Source organism: Lepidochelys olivacea (genome assembly GCF_965140295.1).
Source record: "Lepidochelys olivacea isolate rLepOli2 genome assembly, chromosome: 3".
In the NCBI taxonomy this organism is placed as follows: Eukaryota; Metazoa; Chordata; order Testudines; family Cheloniidae; genus Lepidochelys; species Lepidochelys olivacea.
The window spans coordinates 11,885,261-11,913,245 of NC_140413.1; the positions used below are offsets into that span (position 1 = coordinate 11,885,261).

At 48.9% G+C, this 27,985-nt stretch overlaps 1 protein-coding gene across 1 annotated transcript; it reads right to left on the reverse strand.

Annotated features, from left to right (window-relative positions):
• Window positions 1-70: 70 nt before the first annotated feature.
• On the reverse strand, window positions 71-27,985 carry PAQR8 (progestin and adipoQ receptor family member 8). Its single transcript, XM_084622587.1, has 2 exons — window positions 27,907-27,985; window positions 71-5,938 (listed from the first exon to the last, which is right to left on the reverse strand). Exon 2 carries the CDS (start codon window positions 5,885-5,887, stop codon window positions 4,826-4,828), a length of 1,062 nt encoding a protein of 353 aa, XP_084478713.1. The 5' UTR covers window positions 5,888-5,938; window positions 27,907-27,985; the 3' UTR covers window positions 71-4,825.

The following is a 27,985-nucleotide window of genomic DNA, read 5'->3' on the forward strand; positions in this document are numbered from 1 at the left end:
GGGAGATAATACCTACCTGTTGTGAGGTGTGAAAAGTGCTTTGAGATCTACAGATGAAAGACAAGTAAAGCACATTCATTATTATTATTTATTGTCATCAACTTTTTAAGGCCAAACTTTCTGCTGAACAACTTACAGCCATGACCATCACATTCCCCCTCCTGTTGGTGGAGTTACAGATTTTACGTTGCACCCCTTCGTCTTGCTTTTATAGATTTTATTACTGAGGCTTTTGAACAGCTGTCAATACAATACAAAGTTTTCAGTGGTCTCAACAATACAAAGTTGGGGGACAAATGAGGGAGGGTTTGTGCATAATACTTACACCTCTCCCACACTCCCAAAGAAAAAAATGCAAAACTCACTACTCCTGTTCAGTAGGAAGCGATGCTTTTAAAACCCAGCCAGCAGGAGATGTAAATACCAAGGCACATGTGTAGCCTGAAGCATGCACCCCAGTTCTGCTACATGAAGCACTCAAAGTAAATTCATGGTTAATGACCCCCTCTGCCTTCACCCTCAATACCAAGACAGCTCTCTTGGTAAAAAATCAACCAGTAAGTGTAATCATGAGGCTACAGATGGCAAAGCTGCTGCTTCTAACCTGCACATTCCCAATGAGCAAGTCCGACGAGTGAGCAGCATAATACACACTGGATCAGATCCTCAGCTGGTGTTAATCAGCACAGTTCCAATGGGAAACACTGATCCACACCTGTTAAAGACTTGGCCCTTGGTCTCCATCTGAGGGTCATGTCCCACAAGGAGGTTTGTGACCCTGTTTCCCGTAGCCAACCTACCGAGGTTGATGTACTCAACCTCTTGCGACCAGGTCATCATCAGATGCCACTGCTGGCTGAGCGTCTCGTGGGAGGCCCCAGATCTGGCGCAAAGGACTCTAGGAGCAGGAGGAAGACCAGCTGCAAATGGCCGTGCGGGAGCTGTGGAAGGAGTAACAGGCTGACAGCCGAACATGACGGCATTTACGTTCTCTTAGGACCAACCCTCAGTGAAGTCAAAGGCAAGACTCTCGATGACTTCATTGGGTTTAGAGTAGCACTGTCAGCGACCTGCAGCCAGCCCAGGAGTGCATACACAAAGGTCCACATGAGCAATCGCCAGCCAGCTGTGTAAGGCACAAGTACAAGACGACTTGGGAAGAGGGAGGGTTTGTGGTCTGGTCTGAGAACAGACAAGACTGGCTCGCTCACTGGGAGAAGGACGGCAGGGATGGCACTAACTCCAGTGCTGATGAAGCACCCTGTGTCCTTAGGACGTTATCTGAAAAGCAGCGTTGGTCAGTACTTCCCTGCAAAGTCAGCTCCATCATTCCCCGAGGAGGTCAGTTACTGGTCACATTTGCAGGGGTGAGCGGGGGTAACTGCTCAGACTGAGAGTTAACATGGGAACACCAAAAAAAACAACCCAGGAGGAAAAAATTAGTTGATTTGTGACACCAGTAGGTGGCGATATAGTGTCACAGAAAGCACCAGGCTTAGTCCTTCCATTAAGAGCGATACACATTCTTGTCCCCTGTGCTTTGCAAACACTTGCGCTGAGATGGCATGGGTTAGTGTATCCTCCTCTGTTGGGACACAGCCTAGTTCACATCCTTTGGAGGAGCTACGCTTGGTCCACACACAGATTTTGTACCAGCATAACAAAGTATTTAGGTTAGGGATGTGATTTTCCCCCCCGCTATAGTTATACTGGTACAACTTCTAGTGTAGATGCAGTTATATTGTACAAAGGTGCTTTATACCAGAATACGTTATTCCCATTCCTACACGGAAACACATTCACACCACTATAATTGCATCCACACTAGAGGGTTTGTACTGTTTTAACCCAATGCAGTTACAGTGGTTCAACTTTAGTGTGTAAATAAGGCGAAAGAAGAAAATCTGCTCTGACGGACTCTTCCCCAAAACTGAAAAGAGCAATTTTACAATTACGCAGGCCCCTGAGCAGCTCTCTCATATAAACCTCTTTTTATCGCTACCAACCTGGGCTGAATTTGAATCAGGAATGCAGAGTTCACAGCCTCTGTATCCTATTAGCAATCCCTTGAGCCAATCCCCTCCCTGCCACCTCCATAAATGTATTTAACTTGTCATTAAGGCCAGTAGTTTCAGATTAGGTTGCCCAGATGTAGGCACTTATCCACAGAGAGGCACCTAAATTAGTGGCTTGGTTTTAGTCCAGGCATCCACAGCTGCCATTGTCTACTCCTTCTCTCCACCAGCGAACCATTTCCCTCCCTGGCTCACCTTCACCCGGCAAAAGGGTTTGCTAACATCAAAGCAGAGCCCTTCTGGCAGTTGTAACACACACAAAAGAGAGGTTTCAGAGAAAATCCCCCAAACCAGACCGAACACTAAAGCTCAAGCTTATAGTGACTGAGTTTCGGTCACATCTCTCAGCCCCACCTCCAAGGCCAGTTTCAACTCACTCAAGTAATCCAGTTTCATTTGGATTTGATGGGCCAGATCCTCTGCTGGAGTAAATCAGTGTAGCTCCACTGAAGTCAATAGGGATTTACACCTGGTGACGATCAGACCGTTCGGGTGTGGAGATATTGCACAGGGCACATGGGTAGTGCAGTGGTATAGTCAACCACAAGGGAACTGGGATTTAACACTGGGAGAGGACAGAATGGACAAGACAAGAACTGCTTACAAGTTAGGCCCGTGAGGACTGTACCTAGGCAGAGCCTCCTCGACGGCTGATGTAAGTGCCACTGACTTCAGTGCAGTCACTCCAATTCACACCAGCTGGGGATCTGGCTCATAGCCTCCAGTCACCTACTTCCCACTCAGGTAGACAGAAGGGACTTATCCAATTGGCGAATTCGTTCTAAGCAACCCAAACCTTTGTAATTCATTTGGGATGGTAGAAGGGAATGACCCACAACCATCAGCATGAAATATTTAACTGTCTCCTACCCTCATTTCCATATTACAGGAGGGCTACACTACAGTGTCAGGGTTACACACTGCCCTAGATCCATATGCAAGGCTTCTGCTGACAGCTCGCTCTCGCAGCAGAAGGCAAAGGCCTATTACACCAGCCAGTCCATTCCTCTGCCAGGGTGGGATTGTTCCTTATGGTACGTCCACACCACTGGCATCAGTCAGAGTCGAACATTCAATAGAAATCTGCAGTTCAAATGGAAGAAGAATTTTGCTCTGAATACAATAGACATTGGGGGACATCAGGCAGGATCATCGAAGGGAGAATGAGGGTACAGTTTGCTTCTTCCCCCCTTCCCCCTCCACTGTTTTTTCTCCAATTATTAAGTTTTAATCTCTAATGTTATTTCGCTTTGATGAAAGGTGGCAGACTCACAACCTTGAAGACCTCTGTTTACCCTCATAAGTACAACACAGGCTACAGCAAGTTCCAGCTTCCCCAAAATGCCCATTAAAGAGCACTTCTCCTGGCCAGAAGGGGACTGTCCCTACAGTGAAGGGTCTTTGTTCTCTTTACTCCACCAGTAACTCAACTACGAGCATAAACGCGTTTGATGCAGGCCACCAATCAGTCACTGGCATCACTACCGACCCAGCCTGGATTCAACAACAGAGGAGGAGGGATAGCTCAGAGGTTTGAGCATTGGCCTGCTAAACCCAGGGTTGTGAGTTCACTCCTTGAGGGGGCCATTTAAGGATCTGGGGCAAAAATTGGGGATTGGTCCTGCTTTGAGCAGGGGGTTGGACTAGATGACCTCCTGAGGTCTGATCCAACCCTGATAGTCTATGATTCTAAAGATCTACTAGGGAAAGGCTCCATATCCCATTACCAGCCCCTGAGACAGTCCACCTCATTGTTTTAAATTTTTATGAGCAGCCCTGGTACTGGATTTCTATAAACACCCATGCTAAAATCTCTCAGTGACAGAAGAGAGAATTTCGCTCACATCACCACTGGGTCAGGTGTCTCCTAGAAGAAAACCTGGGTCAGAGTCAAATAGTGAAGCAGAGATGGGCCCGAGGCACAAAGTTCTGATCTGGTCTGGAACATCCCCAAAGTCTGGGGATTGATGAATCTAGAGTTTTGGTCCAGACCCATCTCTACAACAAAGATTTGGCAAAGTCATCCTAAGAACCTGGTACAATTTATTTCAGGAGAGCAGAGTTGAGAGAACATGAGTCACTAGAATCTAACTTGGAGATATATAAAGGGCTTGTGCAGCTGTAAGCTATATATCACTGTGCCACCCAGACCTCCACAGCTACACCCTGAAAATTTAGACTCATATGGCCCAATCCTGCTGCTGCTGAAATTTTGCTATTGACTTAAATGGGAGCAGGATCAAGCCCACATATAGCAGAGATGGAAAAGACCTAGTAGGTCATCTTGTCCATGCCCCCTGCCAGTACAGGACTGATCCACACTGCTCAGTCTCCTGTGCTTTGTAAAGTCTTAAATGACTCTAGCCATGTGCTTTCCCCTAGGAGACTGCTCTCCAGTCTAATGTCCCTTAGGAAGGTTTTCCTGATATTCAATGTAGTATTCCCTGCAGATTTACTAGCATGGAACAAACTAGAAACCTCTGCCTAATCCAAGCATCCTTGGTTAAGTGCCCCAATCTGGCTTAAAAAACACCCCTGCATTGCAAGAGGCAGCCACTCAAGTAAAAACGCTTTAGACGGAAGGGCTCTTGTACAGCGACTCCAGCCTGCGACCCATCCCTCAGTTATAAATTAGAAAAACCTGTTATGCAAACAAACCAATTTGTTATGTCTCTATAAATTATCCTCCGCTGGTTTCCACCAAATCGGCACCAGCCAGTCAGGGTCTAACTAGTCTTCGCAATGGACTCTCAGGAGTCTCTTTTAGCCAGCCCCGCTTTGATCCTGCACTGCAGGAAGTGAGCAGTGATGGAGCTACAGGCCACCAGGCCGAAGAAAGAGACGCAGGACAGGTAGATGGAGAGGGGTCCATGCCTACTCAGGAAAATCTCCTGCCTGATCTTGTAATCCAGGAAGATGGCCTCCAGCTGCGAGAGCGTGCAAAGGGCCAAGAACATGTGGAAGATCTGATGGGCGTGGCCAATTATATCACAGGAGCCCGGGAAATACTTCTCGGGGACCGGACAGGAGAAGAAATAAGCACTGATTAGAAAGAACAGTATCTGGAAGGTGTGATACCAGGCAGCCTGCTCCTCGCAGCCCCCCAGGTGGCACATGACCACACGGTGTGCAACAGGGCTGATGTCCAAGACGAACGCCAGCCCTGCTGGGATCACCTGACACATCTTCCTCATGAGGGGATAGGGTCGTCGGTACCGGTACTTGGCGTAGCAGCAGCCAGCACAAGAGAGCCAGCCGCAGAAGGCAGCCGCGGGAAGGAAGAAGAGCCAGAACTTGTCGTACCAGGCTTGGTCCGAGCTGTAGTAGAAATGGGCCAGGGCGCTGCCGTATTGGTAGACACTGACCCCGACGTAGTCCATGAAGTAGAAGGTGTAGTGAGACAGCTCCGACTTGGATTGCAGTAGGTGGGCCAAGAGGCTGCAGGTTAGGTAGGTGAGGGAGGACAGCACAAAGATGAACAAAGGCAAGGATGAGACGTCCAAGGACAGCTCCTCTGCTTCTGCAAAGGCCTTGAACCTCAGCAACACAGCCAAGGCCGCCAGCAGGTGAGTCCAGACGTTGACCACCTCGTTGTGCTTCTGGAACAGGCTGAAGAAGTAATAGCGCCACTCCTGGCCGGTAGGGCGGTACCCCGTCTGGATGTATGGCTCCCGGAAGAGCTGGGGCACATCGGATTCTTCGACGGTGCAGGGCATCTTGGGGAAGCCTTCCTCCAGGAGTTTGGGGAGGCGGCGGAGCTGCTGCCCGCTGACGGACAAGGTGCTGATACGCTCGAGGATGGCCGTCATCATGCTCCCCACGGCAGAAGGGAGTCTGCAGACGGGTAAAGCCAATCCCTCGCCCTGCAGTTAGGAGAGAAATGGGAGCAGTGAACAGCAGGATAAAGCTGGAATGGAACCAGGGAACATGAGGCAGGGTTACAGAGGCAGCCAATGAGGCGCAGCAGCCTCTAGTGGCCAGTGCTGAGAGCAGCAGCGCTCTCCCCGTCCCCAGGCCAAGCTGCTCAGGGCAGAGGGGTGCTCTGGGTGGGGTTGGATCTGGGAGGGTTTGCCCTAATTATGGGGAGAGTCACTGCACAACAGCAAGCAAGGGCCCGCACTGTGCTTTGAGCTTGCAAAGTGCTACGGATTTCCCCTGTGGGCGCTGCGATACCACGAAGCACAGCCCGAAAGGTGAACAGAGCTTGAGTTCCCAACGCCGGGAGGTCCCAATCTTAGCGGGGGGCCTCTAGCGGTGTGTCTACACAGCTCACTAAGCCTGGGGCTGTGGAAGCCTGCATTCACAGACCGTCTGACTCAGCTCTGTGGCTTGACCTGCCTCCACACTGCAAAATGACAGGGCTTGGACCCAAGTCACAGCGGGACTCGGGCTCTGAGCCGTCCCTTAGCAGGATCTGGGTTTGGAGTGCTTGCTGACAGAGTCAGACTGATTTGGGTGTGGACCGAAGGAGGGGGTGGGCTCAAAATTGAGTCAGAGCCCGGGCTTAGTGCGCAGCAGCTGCTGTAATAATAAGTTAGCAATGCAGGCTGAGCCACTTAACTTCTGAACCAAATGCACACCTCCTCCTGGATGGGGAGCACTGGGCTCCGCCGGAGGGGCCAGACCCCTCTCCACTACTGAGCAAGCTGCTGTTTCAGTTGACATTCCAGCCTTCTCCCTTCACTGGCAGCAGTTAAGCAGCTGCAGGCCAAGGGAAGCTCTGTACCAAGGAGCCGCCAAAGAGATGTTGTTTTCAAGAGAGGTGATCTGATGCAGGGAGTGCTTAGCCTTGCCAATCCCGTCTCCTCTTTCTAGGACCTGCCTTGAAACACAGCCATGTGGCTCCCATTGTTATAAGATCCAGTCAGTCAGGCTTGGGGAGACATGTACTTGGACTTGCAGAAAGCCTATGATAAGGTCCCTCATCAAAAGCCTTTAAGCTAACTAAGCAGTCAGGGATGAGAGGGAAGGTCCTCTCATGGGTCACTAACTGGATAAAAGATAGGAAATAAAGGATACGAATAAATGGTCAGTTTTCACAATGGAGAGAGATAAATAGCAGAGTTCTTCCAAGGATCTGTAAAGATAGTTAAATCCAAAGCTGACTGCAAAGAGTTACAAAGGGATCTCACAAAACTGGGTGACTAGAGAATAGGGATGTAAATATCGTTTAAAAAGTTAACCTTTTAAACTATTAAAAACTATTTTGCATAAACGGTTAACTGATTAAAGGGCTGGCAGGTTGGCGCAGCTGGGGCCGGGGCCATTTTGGCTGGGGCAGGCACAGCTGGGGCTGCTCTGGCCGGTGCAGGGACATTGGGGCCGGCTGGCACAGGGTCGGGCCCAGAGGTTAACAGTTAAGGCGCGTTAGCCGGTAAGACTGATGCTTACTGATTAACCATTTAACATTTTACATCCCTACTGGGGAACAAAATGGCAGATCAGATTCAATGTTGATAAGTGCAAGTAATTCACATTAGAAAACATAATCCCAACTGTACATATAAATTAGCTAATACCACTCAAAAAAGATCTTGGAGTCACTGTGGCTAGTTCTCTGAAAACATCCATTCAATGTGCAACAGCAGTCAAAAAAGCAAACAGAATGTTGGGAATCATTAGGAAAGGGATAGATAATAAGACAGAAAATATCATATTGCCACTATCTAAATCCATAGTACACCTACATCTTGAATACTGTGTGCAGTTTTTGCCTCCCCATCTCAAAAAGATATATTAGAATTGGAAAAAGTACAGAGAAGGGCAACAAAAATGTTTACATATGAACAACTTCCATATTAAAAAGAGTGGAACTGTTCACCTTAGAAAATAGATGAGTAAGGGGGGATATGAGAGAGGTCTGTAAAATCATGAGTGGTGTGGAAAAAGTGAACAGGGAAGTGTTATTTATTCCATCACAAAACAAAAGAACCAAAGGTCACCCAATGAAATGAATAGGCAGCAAGTTTAAAACAAACATAAGGAAGTATTTCTTCACACAACGCACAGTGAACCTGTGGAACTCCTTGCCAGGGGATGTTGTGAAGGCCAAAAGTATAACTGGTTCAAAAAAGAACTAGATAAGTTCATGGAGGATAGGTCCATCAATGGCTATTAGCCAAAAAGGTCAGGGACACAACCCCATGGTCTGGGTGTCCCTAAACCTCTGACTGCCAGAAGCTGGACAAGAGGGGATTGATCACTCGATAATTGCCCTGTTCTGTTAATTTCCTCTGAAGCATCTGGCATTCACTACTGCCACAAGATAGGCTACTGGGCTAGATGAACCATTGGTCTGACCCAGTATGGCCGTTCTTATGTTCTTACATATAACCTGACCCTCACAAGCCCCAGTGGGCTGGCCTTCCTGGCCCCTAGAAACAGCCACCGCTCCGAGGCACTGGGGTGGTGTGTGGTTGTGAGAGGGTCAGAGCTCCCCCATCATTCGCAAGGCCTGGGAACTCCAGACACATTTCTGCAGCAGATGGAAACCTGCAGCATGAAATCGTGGGGTCTGCAGCAACCCAAGCAGTACCATCCCCCACCACGGAGGGCTGCACAGGTAGCAACCTCCCAAGGGGTGGTGGAACAGGCCCACTCCTCCTGCAAGGTGGGCAGCAGCACAGAGGACTTCCCTAAAATGCAAGGCCGCCTGAGGCTCCCTGGGAGGTGATGCAGCTCCACACAATTCCCATTGCAGAGCCGCACCTAGAAGGCACAGTCTTAGCCCTCAGCCTTTTCCCTGCGGTCTGGAGGAGGAGGGCTATACGGCCTGGGAAAATCTCCCTGTGAAAACCCGCAACGCCACTTTCCTTAGAACTCCCCTTTGTGGCAATGCCTATGATGCCCTCAGCTATGGCCAGGCAGCTGACATGCTCTGACCGCTCTCTGGTATACTCAGAATGATCTTACTAAGTGCATTGCCATAAATGCTGTGCAAACCCATAACAGAGAGACGGTCCTTGCCCACAAAGAGCTTACAATCAGCTCTCCGGTAACAACGAGACGATTTTCCCATCGGTTTGTTGTGTCCACCGCTCATCCCCCATTTTATTCTTAGGCTCTAAGGGCATGTCTACATTACAACAAAGGACCTGTAGCGTGGCTGCGACCGGTCCAGATCAGATGACTCGAGCTCGCAGGGCTCAGACTGTGGGGCTAAAAACGGCAGTGCAGCCATTTGGGCTTCAGGCTCGGGCTGGAGGTTGGACTCTGACGCCCTCCTGCCTTGCGGGATCTCAGAGACCAGGCTGCAGCCCCAGCCCCGATCTCTACCCTGCAATTTTTAGCCCCAGAGCCTGAGCCCAAGTTTATTGACCCAGGCTCTGAGCCACAGGGTTTTTATTACAGTGTAGACAGCCCCTAAGCTCTCTGGGGCAGGGACCATCTCTTTGCTATAGGTCTGTACAGTGTCTAGCGCAGGGACATCCTCATTCCTAAATGGGGGCCTCAAGGAACACATGCATTGCCAGACTGGATCAGACCCATGGTTCTACTAATCCACTCTCCTGTCTCTGACAGTGGTCAGCACCAGATGCCTCAAAGGAAGGTGTAAAAACCCCACAGTAGGCAGATGTAGGGTAACCTGTCCCCATGAAGGTCTCATCTTAATCCCTTAGAACTTGGCTGAAACCCTGAAGCCTAAGGGCTAATTTCCTTTCCAAAACTCTTTTAGTTTAGCATTTATTATTAAAACTCTGGGTACCACTGTTGCCTGTAGACACTAATGTAATACAAACAATAATGACAAGCTATGGACCCAATCCTGCAAACACCTATCTATGCTTGTACTTTATGCATCTGAGTACTTCCACTGACCTCATTATAGAATTCCTGTTCCTCAGATATGTAAAGAGAAACGTGTGCATCTATGTCTGCAGGGTCAGTGCCTATCTCTTGACATGCACTGAACAACCACCGTCGTGGAGATGGTTCATATGTAAGTAAACACAGAGGAGAGTTTGGTTTGGGGGCATGAATTATTTCAGGGGTGGGCAAACTATGGCCCAGGGACTGCAACCAGCCCTTCAGACCGAGGAGCAGGGTCTGGGGTTTGCCCCACTTTGGCGCTCCAGTTGGGGAGCAGAGTTGGGGGCTTGCCCTGCTCCACGTGGCTCCTGGAAGCAGCACCATGTCCCCCTCTGGCTCCTACACGTAGAGGCAGCCAAAGGCTCCACATGCCGCCCCCATCCCAAGTGCCACCCCCGCAGCTCCCATTGGCTGGGAACCACAGCCAATGGGAGCTGCAGAGGTGGTGCCTGCGGATGGGGCAGCGTCCTGCTTCTGGGAGTTGCTTGAGGTAAGCGCCGCCTGGAGCCTGCACCCCTGACCTCCTCCCACGCCCCAACCCCCTGCCCCAGCCCTGATCCCCCTCCTGCTATCTGAACCCCTTGGTCCCAGCCCAGAGCATCCTCCTGCACCCCAAACCTTCATCCCCAGCCGCACCCCAGAGCCTGCACCCCCAGCTGAAGCCCTTGCTCTCCCCCCACCCCCGCACTCCTACCCCCTGCCCCAGCCTAGACCACCTTCCTGCACACTGAACTTCTCATTTCTGGACCCACCACAGAGCCCACACCCCCAGCTGGAGCCCTTCCACACCCCAACCCCCAATTTCATTAACATTCATGGCCCCACATACAATTTCCATACCCAGATGTGGCCCTCGGGCCAAAAAGTTTGCCCACCCCTGAACGATTTCCTCCTTCCTCTGAAGCAACAGACACTGGCTATTGCCTGAGATGGGATATAGGGCTTGGTGGACCCACTGTATGATCTGGTATGGAAAGGCATGTTAACTAATGGCTCCACAGATCCTCCCAAAGCTACGTCACTCAAATACAAAGGGAGAGAAGGCCGGGAGATGGCAACCACCACAGGAGGAGATTCACATTTGAAGCCAACGCCCCTGAACTAAGAAGTCCTAGAAGAGCCAGAAATGAAGGTTCTGAGCCTGATTTTGCAGTGACCCGGCATTCCCCACTTCCTCCAACAACCCAATCAGTCCGTAAACAGAGATTTGGGTGGAACTTCCTGCTTTCAGCAGGCACTGTTAAGATTGCAAAAGAGTTTCTGGCAGAGCACCCGGTTCTTTTGCTTTCTGAAAACAACACCTCGTGGGGCTGTCATTTCCCGTCTTTGGCAATGGGGGAACTTGTCTGGGGGAACTTGTCTGCTGAGTCTGACTCAGTCCCCATCGGTCACTTCAGGAGGGGAAATTTACAAAGTTCTTTTGGTTTTAAACAGGGCACTGGCAAAAAAACAACAACCCTGAAGTGTGAAAGCCCTTTCAGACAGTGTCCTCAGTAAGGGCTGTGGCCTTGGCACAGTACTGAAAGAATTGGTTTAGGACGGCTCAGAAGGGTTCACATGGGAGAGTCCTTCTGTAAACTGAAGCCACGACAACTGTGTTGTGCAGTGCTCCTGTCGTCACCCGCTGTTGCGCCGGTTCTCCTGTGAACATTGTGGCCCAGATCCCGGCCTGTGGCAGAGCAGCATTTGGTGCAGCTCAGGAAGGGCAGCGCAAAAGGGTTTTAAGCCACATTTGGGTCCCATTCCCCCTCCCTGTCCCCCAATCCTGGAGTTATGTGAGTGCTGGGCCATTCCCTGCCAGAAGAAGGAGCAGCTTCAGGACTGCTCCGTTTTACGCTGGCTGCCCATGCTGCTGTCCTGGCAGCCGCAGATCGTCATGGCATAAGGATGCACCAGCCACAGCCCTTTTTCTCCAGCCATGCCCCCTGTGTCAGCCGCCAGGAAGGGCCAGTTCAGTGGCTGCCACTGGAGGATCCCCCTGCAGAATGAAAACCCTCCAGTGGCTCCGTCTACCAGAAGGGCACAAAGAAGCTCTAATAGACTGGAGGATCTAGCTCTCTCTATTCAGCTCCCTTCCCTATTTAGCTTTAACCTTCCCTCCTATCCCCAAGGATGATTGACCCGAGCTCAGCTGCATCAGCGAAGGTGCAGAGATTGGAGCCAGACCTGTGCTTCTCTCCCACAGGAAGCTGCAGCACCCGGCTAGCACTGCCTGGCACGGAGCTATCATGGCTAGCAAACAGCGAGGAGAAGCAAAGCATCATGGGGAAGGAGGGGCCAGAGGCTAGCGGGGGAGTGGGTTTACAATGCTAAGCAGAACTCACTCAGAGTATTTTGTCTCCTGGTGCCTTGGATACACATAAAGGGCCTGATCCTAGAAGCTGCTGGGCACCCACAATTCCCACTGACGTTCAGCTCAGCACCTGCCAGGATCTGGTCCAGTCGCCTCACATTAGGTCCTGCAAAACTCCCACTACAGCAAGGCTGTCTCGGGCCCCGGGTTGAGGGAGAGTGCAAAGAAGCTGCCTCTCCTTGCACGGCGGTCACGAGCCTGACACTCCCTCCTGTGCAGGGGCAGCAAAAGGCCTAGGCACCACTTAAGCCTCCGAAATAGAGCTTGACGTGGGAGTTAAGGATGCCTCAGCCTCGCGCTGGCCCTCCACACGGGGGGCGGGGGGGAGTTTCACCACGGCAGTGCTGGGACTGCACAAGACTAACTATGAGGGTGGTGAAACTATGAAAACTTTCACTAGGAGGGTGGTGAAACACTGGAATGCGTTACCTAGGGAGGTGGTAGAATCTCCTTCCTTAGAGGTTTTTAAGGTCAGACTTGACAAAGCCCTGGCTGGGATGATTTAACTGGGAATTGGTCCTGCTTCGAGCAGGGGGTTGGACTAGATGACCTTCTGGGGTCCCTTCCAACCCTGAGATTCTATGATTCTAACTCCTGCAGTAGCCCTTGCCCCTCCAATGGGCAAGGGCTACCGCAGGGCCTTGCTGCCCTCATTGGGCCACCCAGCACATCAGACCACGCACTGCAGTGAGTGTGTGCTGCACCTCAAGGCCAAAGCAGCAATCACCTTCCCACTTGCCTCCTTCAAGAGTAATCCCTCCCACAGGTCACACTGGGGTGTGCAGCTCTGCGCGGACCCCAAAGCGGGGCTGTGCGGTAAGGGCACAATAAAGCCTGTAATATCACAAATGTGGCGGAGGTTTTCTGCGTGGGATTTATGGGATATCGGCTGCTCCCGGCATAGTGTGTCATTGGTTCCTTGTACTCCCCGTTTAGGGCTACTCCAATACAAATAATAATAAAAATAACGCTCTGGAAGGAAAACACGTCCACACATCTCAGAGAGCAGATGGTCTCTATTGTAATGTAGAGATCCCATTGTCTGGTGTCTCCAGCTGACAATCGAACAGTCCATGGGGTTTGCATTACGCTGACCCTGTGCTGGACTGGGCACACCAGCTGGTTATGCAGCCTGACCTTGCACTCCCCACTGGGCTCCCAGTCCCTGACCTGCTACATCCCTTTTTAATTATTATTGAGCTTTGATGCTGAAAACTCAGTTGAAGCATTTCAGCCTCCCTCAATGCCCTCCATTCCCACACGCAGGGAGCAGCCAAACACGCTCCTCCCCGCACCACCGCCTCAGGGCTCAGATGACTCTGAATTATAGCAAGGTGAGGGCCGGTCAAGCCCCAGATTGGATTTCCATCCCACTGGCACTCTCCAAGATCACAATCCAGCATCGATTGTCCCCACCAAGGTCCAGGGGCGAGGGTCACCTGCTGGGAATGTCCTGCACCAGGCCCCTGATGTTTAAACCCGGGCACTGGGTGCTCGAGCACATCAGCTGGCCTTTGTGGTCATGGGGAGAGAGGCAGTCACAGCACATAGATCACTGAGGGCCAAGCCACACGGAGAGAAAGTTGTGTAGCAACTTCCTGCGACAGCTGGAGCTTCCATGTGCAGGCACTTGGTACTCACCTTTCAGCGTATCATCTGCCTCTCTTCTGTGGAATCATTGCTTGGGGGATGCCCACTAGCCCATCCCAAGGGAGATGGTGTGTAACCAAAGCACCATGCGAACCCTTCCCCATCTCCCCTTTAAGCAAACAGCAGCCAGGAATTTCAGCCCTACCACGGAAAAACTGGGTGGTAATCGCCAGGCTGCCGGTGAGCACAGGTCATACCAGAACAGGGAGGATGGAATGGGTATCGCTGGCTTGAGTGACAAGACCTAAGGCCCTTGTTAACCCTTTGGAGCCTGCAGACCCGGCTCTACACAAAACAAACCTGTTTATCTGAAGGTCTTGGGGCCCAAACCTCCTGGGTGGCCCCGGAGTGATCACTGCAGCTGCTTTCACTGGTGTCAGAGGATGGCACTGGGGCTTTGGTTGGAGTTTAAGTTAACCAAAGCTCACCTGAACGCTGTGGCATTGACATAAGAGGATCCAGACTGTGGCTAGCACGTAGCTGATCGGTTACTACGCTGGTGGGCGCAATGTACAAATCTAGCTAGGCAGATGGATTAGACAGACACAGGTGTGATGGCCCTTCTCCTGCAAACAGGGCACTAATACACCGCCAAAGCAACATGATTGTGTGGTCCTGAAGCCTGGTTCAGCCTATGCAGGGCTCCTTGCCCATTCTGCTCAAAGGCTGGGGGAGACCGTGCAGAGGGGTTGAGAGCAGATCAGGCCGTGCTGGTACTATACAACCCTGGCTCCCTGGTCACACCTGTTAGAGCCCCTTGGCACTGCAAGTCACAGAGGACATTCAGAGAGGTCTCTGCACCTTTTGGTAGTAACCAGCCAGCCAGCGTCTGTACTAGACTAGTACTGGCTACAATTAGTACGGTGTGTGTCAAAGTGTAGGCCATCCAGAATCTACATAGGGCCTGCTTTTCAAAAGTGCTGAGCTCTCAAACTCCCATTGGCTTCAAGTGTACCTGCAAACACTTAGCTAATGATAGACAGAGACTGACACTCCAAGCAATCATGTAGCTAACGGTCTGGAAAGCGCTAATGTTTAAAGGGATAGACCCCGGCTAGACATTTTAACAATAATATCCTGATATTAAAAAAAAAAATCACAAGAAACACACTTGAAATCTGGATAAACAACCCTAAGTTAAGAATCTCCTACATGGCTTATTTTAAACAGAGCCCATGACGCTAGTGAGCAGGAACCAGTTGGCAATTTCCAGCAGTCATGTGGTGAACAAAGCAACAAGCAATTAATGTTACAGAGAAAAGAAATCCACGGTCAGCACTGCCTGTTTCCCTTTCACAGAGCTTCTATTCTCTCCCTTTCGCGGGGGTATAGCCTCAGCTGAAAGCTGCATTCATTTGTAGGGCATCTATTTCAGAATCTGTCCTCACCCCGCTCTCTGGAGGATTCAATTATTTTGGCTGTTCCCAAACAACAGCAACCAAGTGTCATTTGTTTGGGATCTGAGAAAAGGGAAAGACTGAGGGGACCACAGCCAAGTTGTGTCATTACAAGCCCAGTAAAAATGTGCAAATTCAAGGAGAATGATTCTTTTTCCTTTTATTAATGCCACAAAACAGGTTTAAAAGAGTTAGCAAACCCAAACCATTTCCAGACCTTTACGTTTGGTCTAAGTCTAGTGGAGAGGTTTGAATGAGGAAAATCTGATGCTATGTGACAATTCTCTATTTCCCCATCACTTTGGCCTCAGAACTGAGAGACAGAGATTGTACTGATCTGATATGTTTACTTGCAGTATGTTATCCAGTCAGTCACTAGATGTCTTTGTGTGATACCTGGTAAAGAAGAGTGACAAAGCTGGAACTGTAGCTGCATAGAAGTCTGTTTGTTTCTGCACTTGGGGATGTTTTCTTTAATAAATGTCTCTTGTTTAAGAAAGACCGTGATTCTCTATAACGTGACAATAGCAATGGTGAATGATCTCCTCCTAGCAATCGGCCAGGTCATTACTATTACCATTTATGCAGTGCTAAAAGCACGCTTGCCACTTATGGCAAGGTTCCAGTGCCATGGGCTACAAGGTTTCGTTGACTTGCCTGCAGGCTTTTGAGAGGACGGATGGGGTGGCCCTTCAGCAAAATCATTAGAGATTGTTGACATTTTTTGAAGTACAAAGTTTTTTTAGTTGAAAAAGGGCCATTTTTAAAAATCAAAATATTTTTGCAAAAACTATCCATGTTAGCTAAATTGTTTGCAAAAATTTTTGAAGCATTTTTCTTGGGCATCTTTATCAAACATCATTATGGAAACTTTTCATTTACAAAACAAGGTTTTTTGGCAAATGTAAAGTTTTGGTAACAATTTCAATTCACAAATATGTTGCCAAAAGTTTGTTAAAAATGCAAAGTGGGCCCATTTTGAAGCCTACACACAAAACAACTTAGGAATTTGTCATAAAAGTTTTCTCCCTGACTAGCTCCAGAATTCCTTCTCCTCAAAGAAACTCTGCCTTCCGTCTTGTCATCCCTCCTGTTCAATGTGTATGTAAAGCCACTAAGGGGGACGGCAAATCATTTTGGGGCACAGATTTATTAGCTGACATTCAGCTCTATGTCTCCTTTGAATTAAAGCTAGGTTCTGCTGGCTCATTACCTTCCCACTACCCGGCTGAGACTGGGAGCTGAGAGGAAGTGATCAAACCTGCACAAGATATGCCTAGTGCTTGGTGGCAGTGTGTAGAAGAATGGGCAGGCCAGTAGTTGAAGGGTTATGTTTACCAGTCGTCGTGATGGCTAATGGCCTCCCTCCCTGTTGGAGCCATGGCTGCCCAGATAGCAGTGGGGGCCACTGCTTCCTTTCATTTCTACTATCTGTAGCAGGCCAGAAGTTGTGACTATTCCTCTCTACTGTGGGCCACACAACAGCCACACACATGGCTGTCATTTCCAGGTTCAATAAGCATAATGTTCTTGAATTGAGATGAACCTGATAGTTCCCCTAGGACATGAGCGGATGCTGAACGCAGCTGCTTAATGGCTGAATGAGGCAGGTCACAAGGGGTATGTCGACACTGCAATGTAAACCCATGCTTGAGCCCAAGCTCAAGGCTCAACCCCCTTATGTCCACACTGCAATTGAGTTTACCTAGTCCTGAGACCCTGCAGGGCTGGAGGGTCCGAGCTCAAGTCAAGCTGGGAAACAGGGTCCGATCCCTACTGCTTTGCAGTGTAGCCACAGCCGTGCTTGACTCAGGTCCCAGGAGTCATCTGCAAGTATCCCACAATTCCATGGGACAACTTCCTTAGTCCTTTCTATCCCAACAATCTGCAATCCACTCTATTGAAAACGGAAGCCACCACCCATTGGCAAAGGTCAACGGCTCAGGTCGGAGTTAACCCATTCTCTTCTGACCACCGATCTGCAAGCACACTATCAGAGAGCCTCATGAATTTGCAAAGGAGAGCAAACTTGTAACGTGTAGGGAAGGCAGTTAAGTTTCCCCACAGTGCACCATGGTCTAGAACGGCAACACGGGAGGGAGGAACACTATGGTCTCTGGGATATGGTTACTTTGACTCAGGTCTTCCAGTGCAGACGCCAGAGCCCAAGGTTTGAGCAAAAACTTAACTAAGGGTTTAAATGCAATGTAGATGCTCAAGCCCAGGGTTCCCTAACACAGGCTAGCTGACTCCAGTCCCACTAACCCTGGGCTTACACTGCAGTGTAGACATTCCCTAGGAGCACATAGCTCTGGTGACTGAATCTCTGCTCTGGCTTCCGGTTGCAGTTCAAGGTGCTGGCTGTCTTTGGCTTCTCTGTGACAGTTATCAGAAAGAAACTGCTCCTTCTCAGCAGTGAAGACCAGTTGGGGGAGACTTGCTGTCAGTTCCTTGGGCTAGACACTCCCAGACAATGGGGGGGCTTTCTCAAGTGAGGAGCCCTCCTGCATCTCACCTGAAAGGCACCCACTAGGAACTAGACTGAGAGCACCACCTCCCATCACCTCCCACCAAAAAGCCACCAGATGATCATGTCTTTGGGTAGCTACTGAGCTGAGTTTGAAAGGATGTAGTGAGAGATGCACTCACAGTGGACTTGATCCAGAGTCCACTGAACCAGGAGTCTTTCCACTCACTGCTCTGCATTTCTGCTCAGGCCCATTGCCCATTTGCACTCCCCAGTCAAATCACCTTAGAACAAACTCACTCCTCTACAATCGTAGAAGTAACTTGGTCTAGAAGCAAATAGCAGAGGAGAAAAAAAATGGAACTTACTTTGAAATGAGCATCCTAGCACGACTGTAAATATTTCCCAGCCCCAACCCGTGTGACCACTGGGAATTACTACTGCCCTTGGCTGCGAAACTGAGAGAACATAACATACTTGTTGTTAGTAGCTCCCTGCACTCTCAGTCTTCACTTCCTTTTCCTGTGGTACGTAAACCTGCCATCTTCACATTTCCTGCCAACTGCTACAGCTTGAAGATGGCAAGCGCTGTGCATTCAGATAACTAAAGGACAGATTCTGATCTCAGCTACGCTTGTGCAATTCCAGACTTCACTTGAATAAGTCTGGATTTACACTCACGTAGCAGAGCTCAGAATCAGTTTCTGTGCTTGCACTGTCCACGTAGTAACATATAAGAGGGCAGATTCAATGAATTTACACCAGGGATGAATTTCACCCAAGGTCTAATAGGTAGCAGTAAAGGATCCAGTGATTTTTTGATCATCTAGGCTCCAGTTGTCAGACATGCTGAGCACCCACACCTCTAACAGACAGGAACTGCTGTAAAATCAGATCCCAGGCGTCTCACGCTGGGCATCCAAAAATCAAAGCACCAACATTAGAGGACACAACTGGGAATATGTTTCTTAACTGCTCCGTGTCTCGGTTTGTGAATCTATAAAATGGGGCTAATAATACCTACCGGCTTTACTGGTACATCCTTGTGTTTGCACTTTGAAATCCTTGGACAGAAGGTGCTCATCGTGCTGTTACTACATCATATATTAAATAGGTATGTTTTATTTCTACACAAAGGGGCAATCTGGGACCCACTGAAGTCAGTGGGAGTTTTGCCATTGATTTCAATGGGGCCAGGATTTCACCCAAACGCCATCTGATTTCTATCAGTCAAAGGATACATTCAAAGCACTCACCCAAGTGGGGGACTGAATGGGTCAGGACATTAGAATTGGACTGTGGAACCTTTTCCTTCTAGGTCACACCTTCAAACCCAGACTAGGCAGAAACCAAAAGCTATTCCTACCTGCTAGTTACCTAGTGCTCCATAGTGAGTTGGTGGCTCCAATCTGGTTTCCACTAGCTGGCAACTACCTCGACCGCTGGGTCTCTCAGATGAGAAGGGAAGGACGTAAATAGGCACATTTCATAAGCCCTAAAACTCACTTGGGCCAAAATGCTCTAATGTGGGGGCTGCTGGGCACCTATATTAAAGTAGTTAAGTTTCCAGAGTTTGCTGGCCCCACAAATCCTATCAAAGTCAACAAGGTGCTCAGGCTGCTTTTACTTAGGGTCCTAAATGATGGATTTAGGCACCCACGTTGGAACATTTTGGCCTGGCAGTTTCAAAAGAAAAGGTATTTTAACTAGGGGCAAAGTTCCTCAAATCTGACTTTCTAATCTCTCTGGCTAGAGCATCTGTAGCACAAACAATAAGCCTGAGGTGTGTGGAACTGGGATGGGCACTACAGAATCTTATGGCAACTCCCACGTCCTTTGCATCTGCTTAGATTTGCTGCTTAGGAGGCCTGGCTGCTGTTCTGTGTTCAGCCCCTGGGCTGTGAACTCAAAGAGTACATAGGGCACGAGGTGGAAGTGTCTAAACCCTGAAACCATAGCTCAGTGAAACAGAACAATACAGGGAGAAAATTGCAAAGGGCAGAGCTGCAGGGGAGAAGGCTCTTGCACCAACAGCGATGAGAGTGTGTGAAGTGAAGAGGTGGTGGAGGGCGCAGGAAGTGATGGAAAGAGAGAAGGTGCAAGAGAAAAGACGGGAGCAAGTCTGTGGAGGGTTACAAAAAAAGAAAATGGGTCTAATTCCACCTTCAGACATACACACGTACAGCTCCAAAGGGAGCTGAATACAGGGAGCTGAAGGCAGGATTTGTCCCCATATGTATTAATCCGAGAATTGGCATCTCGCAATTTACAGAGATTAGCCATCAAAAATGACAAGAGCTGGCATCACCATTTAAATCCTAAGAGAGTCACCGGAATGCCAGGTCTCGCTGTTTTCTGGCCTGGAGGCAGGCTCAGGTGTGCTGAGCCATAGTACTTCTCAACACTGCATGGTCTGTCAGTTGTGTTGTCTCCAGCCAGTGAGAGAGTTGTGAATCTTGTACAATGAACAGAGCACGAGGGCCTTGGATGAGGGCGAGTTATGACAAAAATATGCCAGGGCATCGCCAGACAAAACATCAATGATCCTGGAGATCCAAGACAGGGAAAGGCAGTTTGCAAAGTCCAGCCAAGATGAGATGTGCCGGAGCAGAGGGTCTCAAACTGTGGTCCGCGGTCCATCAGTGGTCTGCGAGCTCCATTCAGGTGGTCTGCGGATAGTTCCCTTAAGGTGTGTACCTGGGCAGCCGCACATGAGAGAATGAAGGGCCACCCACCTAATTAGTGGAGCCCGTGCAGGCACGGCTCCACTAATTAGGTGCTTGGACCCTGGAGAAGACCCATATGTAAGGTGAGGTGGTGGCCTTGGGAGGAATGGGGGTAGGTGGGAGGGGCAGTGGGGTGAGAAGAGAGGGTGGGGGGAATTTGGGACGTGCAGGGCTGTGGCGGCCAGAGAAAAAGGCGACTTTCCTCAGCTCCAGGGCTGCAGCTGCCAGGGAGAGACGGCCCTTCTTCCCAGCCTCTGCCTTGTGATGGGGGAGAGATCCCCCCTCCTTCCCAGCCCCACCTCGGGAGCTGCTGCAGCAGGGGAGAAGGGCACATCCACAGAATTAGAAAGGTAAGGTACTGATATTAAAATATGAGTTGTGTGTTTTTATTTGTACAACAAAAAAACTTTTAATTATTATTAAGGGTTTTTTTTATATAGCACTTTTATCCAAAGTGTGTTACAATAGTTAGCTAATGGTACAAACAACATCTGGAAAGATCATTAAGTGGTCTGCCGAGACCCTCAGCAATTTTCAAGTGGTCCGTGAAAAGAAAGGTTGAGAACCACTGTGCTGGAGAATTCTTCATGGGTTTTTTTTTGGTGCCTGGGGGACAAGAGCAGATAAGTAGATTGAACTCACTTGTAGCTGTGAGCCAGGAACTGAGGTCTAGCCCTGGCTGCTGACTCTGCCCTCTGTGCCCTGGGGAAAGTCACTATGTCACACAGTTTTAACCCTGGATACCTTAAGTTAGACATCTAAATATGTGGCCTGACTTGCAGAGGCACAGAGTTCCCAGAGCAACTCCTAACTTGCTCAGTATCTCTGAAATGCAGGCTATGGATTTAGGTGTCTCACTTTAGGCATCTCAAATTGAAAATTTTGGCCAGAATCTTTCTGTTGCAAGATGCTATCACTCATATGTACAGTAGGGGGCGCAGTCCTAACCAAATTCCAAATAAAGTCACTGTCTGCCTTCCCAAATTGCAGTTTCTTTGGATATAGGATCCTTCTTCACCTCTGTCAAGGTTCCTCCCCCACTCTGAACTCTAGGGTACAGATGTGGGGACCTGCATGAAAAACCTCCTAAGCTTATCTTTACCAGCTTAGGTCAAAACTTCCCCAAGGTACAAAATATTACACCCGTTATCCTTGGACTGGCCGCTACCACCACCAAACTAATACTGGTTACTGGGAAAGAGCTGTTTGGACACGTCCTTCCCCCCAAAATACTTCCCAAAACCTTGCACCCCACTTCCTGGACAAGGTTTGGTAAAAAGCCTCACCAATTTGCCTAGGTGACTACAGACCCAGACCCTTGGATCTTAAGAACAATGAACAATCCTCCCAACACTTGCACCCCCCCTTTCCTGGGAAATGTTGGATAAAAAGCCTCACCAATTTGCATAGGTGACCACAGACCCAAACCCTTGGATCTGAGAACAATGAAAAAGCATTCAGTTTTTTACAAGAAGACTTTTAATAAAAAATAGAAGTAAATAGAAATAAAGAAATCCCCCCTGTAAAATCAGGATGGTAGATACCTTACAGGGTAATTAGATTCAAAGCATAGAGAACCCCTCTAGGCAAAACCTTAAGTTACAAAAAAGATACACAGACAGAAATAGTTATTCTATTCAGCACAATTCTTTTCTCAGCCATTTAAAGAAATCATAATCTAACACATACCTAGCTAGATTACTTACTAAAAGTTCTAAGACTCCATTCCTGTTCTGTCCCTGGCAAGAGCAGCATACAGACAGACACAGACCCTTTGTTTCTCTCCCTCCTCCCAGCTTTTGAAAGTATCTTGTCTCCTCATTGGTCATTTTGGTCAGGTGCCAGCGAGGTTACCTTTAGCTTCTTAACCCTTTACAGGTGAGAGGAGCTTTCCCCTGGCCAGGAGGGATTTCAAAGGGGTTTACCCTTCCCTTTATATTTATGACAACCTCCTGTCCCAAATCATTGTGCAGTGTTACTACGTACTCCAGAGGTGGCTGCATTTCAGCGCCGATGCACATGTATAGCCTGCAAAGTAGTTTGTAAGAGGTCATCACCACCGCCCTTAGCCCCTGGACAATGCCATGCACCTTCAGCATCTGCCAGGGGTTGGGCTGGGCATACTGTGGAAATGAAGTAGGCCAAGGTCAGCTATGGATATACATTACACCGGGTGGGAGCAAAATTAGAGCACAGGCTCAGCATCATTAACAGTTGCTATGGTGGAGCTGAATCACGGGAATCGGTAACTACGAGCGTGAAAAGTCACAGAGATGCTTCAGAGCAACCACAGCTAGGAACTACCCTCCTGGACCTGGGAGTTAGAAGAACATTTTAGAAGGCAGTTCCCGACTCTTTGGATACCCTCCATCTGTCCATTTCCTCACTGTAGCCTGAAGGCCTGTTGAGCAGGTAACCCTTTTCCTGAATCAGTACAGGACCAATACCCACGTATGGGGTAGGGGGTGCTATGCTCCTGGGGGGGTATAGGTTTGCTATTGTAGATGCAGAATCAGGAATCAGTACAGCAAACCCTTCCTCACACAGGTAGATCAACTGACTTTGTGGAGATGACTCATGTGAGCAAGGCCCACTCACACAAGAGTTTGACAAATCAGGCCCTTAGAGAGGTCATTTGATGAGAGCTAAGAAAGTGCTCTTAGATCTGCTACCCAGACCAGTGGGGGGTTACAAGTGTCCTGCACTGCATGAACTGTGCTCCCAACAGCATGACATTTAAATTCTGAGTGGGATTTTTGTGATCAGGTGACCATCTGCAGCATGCCAAACAAACAAAATAAACCTGTGAGCCCATTGTGAAAAGCAACAGGGCAGTTGCCAAGAAGATCTCCCACAGCACGTCCTGCTGGACTGATTTAATTTTGCTATAAACATGTCGTCACCACAAATGCACAGAAAAACTTTTAAGGCTATGAATTCTGGTGCCACAGTCGTTAGAAAAAAATGTACACAAATTATTAGCCGGAATTAAAGATTAATTTTTAATTAAAGATTACGTGATGTGATGAAACCTCCAGGAATATGTCCAACCAAAATTGGCAGCCCAAGCAGTGCGAGGTTCTCAGTCCTACCCTAATTGCCTAGAGCTGTGGATCTTTTCCACATCAGGTCTCATTTACATACTAGTACCTCCATCCCCCACTCTCCTCCAATCTAGCAAGGAGCCCTTTCCCATTTAGCAATATGAAAAGGACAAAGTGATCACAACCCCTTGACACCTGTTTGCGACACCCCCCCTCCCCCAGAGTCACAGCCACAGGCGAAGAAGCCCTGGCTTAGAAACTCTTCAAGGAAACTTGTAACTCTTGGAGAATTTATTGAGCAATTATGAATACTATAATTCAAGGGCTAGTAAAGGTTGCAGGGAGAGGGTTCCTGACACAGCTATAGCTAAACCTTGTAAATTATTCAGAAGCATCAAGCTGTGCACGAACATAGCTGCTTGTGCAACCACATGATCTCACATTTTAGTCTCTAAGGTGCCACAAGTACTCCTTTTCTTTTTATGATCTCATTGTTACCCTCATCCTCCCTCATCTTCTCCCCTCTGTTATTTGTTCAGTTCACTTGCTGCACAATGTTGCAATCAGACTGTAAACTCTTTGAGACAGGGTCCATTTATCTGTGCCTGCCCAGCACCTAACGCAAAGGGGCCCTGATCCCGATCAAAGCCATTGGGCACAGTTTCAGTGGAAATATTAAATAATAATAAATGATGCACAGGGTATTTTTAGAGTCTGAACATTCTTGCAACCATATGGCAAGGGTGGGAAACACCCTTAGCAGCAAACAGGAGGAAATAAAGAATGTTTTTGTGGTTTGGCTTGATTTTTCTCTGTGTTTCTAGGAATTGTTAGACAACATCTGGATAAATTCACACTGTCCCTTAATGATAAAGCAGGCGTACAACCTGTTTATATAATCCACTGTTATGTTTCTCTCCCATATACAAAGAGGTAACCATATACTTTCAGCCTGAATGATTTTTTTTTATATTCGATTTAGGGAAACAATCAAACAAGAAGGAACTGGAGTGATGTCTCCATGGGAAGGCACAGCACGTGTGCCATGTCTGTAACATGATTCACTGAACAGCAGCTGCCCTCTAGGCAGGCAGCCTTGTTAGAAATGGAGAGGGGAGTACACAGAAAACAAGCAGTACTAGCTACAGAGCTACCAACACCACATTTACCTGGTATTGTGTTTTTTTATAATTGTACAGTACTGGTAAGCGGCCTTTTTTACAAACCCAGCAACCATGTTGTCATGACTAATGATACTTTGTGTGCCTAGAGCTCTTTTTCAGGAAAGTACTTCACAAAGGTGGGTGAGGGTTACTGCCTCCATTTACAGATGGGGAAACTAAGGCACGGAGAGGTTAAGTGAGCTGCCCAAGTTACTTTATGAGATGGTGGCAGAGACAGGAATAGAGCTTAAATCTCCTGCTGACTATCCATTAGATCAGCATTACAAATCACAGCTGTGGGCCTTTGAGAAGCGGAGAGTGCAGGAGGGTGTGTCAGAGGGCCATGTAACTCAAATACATGTTAAATCTTAATCAGTCAAGGTAGAAGACGTGCAAGCTGTGGCTCTCAAACTGTGGTTTGTTTTCACTGCAGAGTTCATTCAAGTTTTCTACCCTCAAGTTACTTCTCTTGAGTGAGCCTAACTAAAGTGGTCTCTGGAACCCTCTCTGGACAAAACATACTCAATGCCAAGTGGCAGAAGGAAGTGGTCTGCAGAATGAAATCAATGATGAACCACTCATAAAATCAGAGAAATCAGAGATGGCAGAGACCTTTTAGTTCACGTATCAGGTACACTACAGCATGTTTGTATACTACATGCAACTGAGTATATGTGTGTAAAAATTAATACACAAGGGGCTGAGATTTCACCTTCAGTCCCACTGGAGTGAGCCCCAAAGGAATCATAGATTCATAGAATATCAGGGTTGGAAGGGACCTCAGGAGGTCATCTAGTCCAACCCCCTGCTCAAAGCAGGACCAATCCCCAATTAAATCATCCCAGCCAGGGCTTTGTCAAGCCTGACCTTAAAAACTTCTAAGGAAGGAGATTCTACCACCTCCCTAGGTAACGCATTCCAGTGTTTCACCACCCTCCGAGTGAAAAAGTTTTTCCTAATATCCAACCTAAACCTCCCCCACTGCAACTTGAGACCATTACTCCTCGTCCTGTCCTCTTCTACCACTGAGAATAGTCTAGAACCATCCTCTCTGGAAACACCTCTCAGGTAGTTGAAAGCAGCTATCAAATCCCCCCTCATTCTTCTCTTCTGCAGACTAAACAATCCCAGTTCCCTCAGTCTCTCCTCATAAGTCATGTGTTCCAGACCCCTAATCATTCTTGTTGCCCTTCGCTGGACTCTCTCCAATTTATCCACATCCTTCTTGTAGTGTGGGGCCCAAAACTGGACACAGTACTCCAGATGAGGCCTCACCAATGTCGAATAGAGGGGGACGATCACGTCCCTCGATCTGCTCGCTATGCCCCTACTTATACATCCCAAAATGCCATTGGCCTTCTTGGCAACAAGGGCACACTGCTGACTCATATCCAGCTTCTCGTCCACTGTCACCCCTAGGTCCTTTTCCGCAGAACTGCTGCCTAGCCATTCGGTCCCTAGTCTGTAGCTGTGCATTGGGTTCTTCCGTCCTAAGTGCAGGACCCTGCACTTATCCTTATTGAACCTCATCAGATTTCTTTTGGCCCAATCCTCCAATTTGTCTAGGTCCCTCTGTATCCTATCCCTGCCCTCCAGCGTATCTACCACTCCTCCCAGTTTAGTATCATCCGCAAATTTGCTGAGAGTGCAATCCACACCATCCTCCAGATCATTTATGAAGATAGTTATGAAGGAGTTACTGTTCTCAGTCACACAGGAGTCAAGTGTGACCAAGAACAGAATTTGGCCATGAGATTTTAAGCAGTGCTTAAGGTAATGGGAAGGGCAGAGGACACAGGCCCAGGGGAAAAAATTGAGCCAAGTTGCTGATAGACCCCTCTACACCCACTTCCAAACCACTGTTAAGTCCTGGTTACAGAAGTTTAAATTATAAAGTATAAAGGCAGAGAAAGTGGCCAAAGGAAAAAGCAAATTTGGGCTCACTTTCCCTTAAGTGCAGGGTTCTTGTTTTTCAAATACTAGTAGAATATACAAGCAACAAAGGACCTGATCCAAAGGTCACTGGAATCAATAGTAAGACTCACATTGTTCGACTTCAGTGAGCTTTGAATCAGGCCCACAGCTAATATATACCTTGCAACTGTATGTGATGTAAAACAACACAACCCAGAAAAGACACAAACAAAACAGTGCATCCTGAGAAAAGCAGATCAGAAATATGCCCAGCTGATGTACTAATAGTGGGCCAAATCCTCAGGTCCTTACTCAGTTGTTAACCAAAAGTTTTGCTTGAGCAAGGGCCCGCTGGTTTTGGCCCAGGGATCTGAAAGCCTCCCAGGCTTATGCCCTAAAAACTGGGCGGCCATCCTTCCTTTCATACCACCAGGATCGACCCCATGTGGAACGTAGTACAGGCAGAGCTATCTCTGTGGTTGGGCAAAAGGTGCCCAGCTGCTGAGATGTCCATCTCTGGGACGCACCAAGGTACCAATCTATCCTTTGGGAGTGCAGGGGGTGTTCAATCTAGGCACTCAGCTGTGTGGGAGGGAGCACAATGCTATCTATCTATGCTGGTGTAGACCGGGTGCTCATAGCTGGGCCCTAATTGAAGGGGGGCAGACAGTGGTGTTGTCAGTGTGCCACTCTGGGTGTGCCCATCTCTGGGGGGGGACACACAATGGCTGCCCATCTATCTCTCTGCAGGCGGTGCCCACCTCAGGGGTGCAAATGGGGGGTACCATCTATTTCTGTGGGGGAGGTGCTCATTTCAGGGGGATGCATGGGGGGTGCCCATCTATTTCTGTGCAGGGGGTGCCCCTCTCAGGGGGGCAAATGGGGGGTGCCATCTATTTCTGTGGGGGAGGTGCTCATTTCAGGGGGGATGCATGGGGGCTGCCCATCTATTTCTGTACGGGGGGTGTCCATATCAGGGGGACAAATGGAGGGTGCCATCTATTTCTGTGTGGGGTTGCTCATCTCGGGGGGGGGCACACAGGGGGTGCCATCTATTTCTGTCCGGGGGTGCCCATCTCGAGGGAGGAATGCATGGGGGGTACCCATTCATTTCTGTGCAGGGGTGCTCATCGGGGGGGTGCCATCATTTTCGGGGGGTACCCATCTCTGGGGGGTCTCACGGGGGTGCCCATCTATTTCTGTGCAGGGGATGCCCGCTCAGGGGGCCCACGGAGCCCCCCGGACTGGGAGGCGCTGCTGCCCGCGCCCCGCGTCCCCAGCCCGCGGTCGGGGTCGCTGCAGACTCACCGGGCCTCCAGCAGCGGCAGCTCCCCGCGATCCTGGAGCGCTGCAGCGGCAGCCACGGCCCTGGGGTGCCCGGGATGGA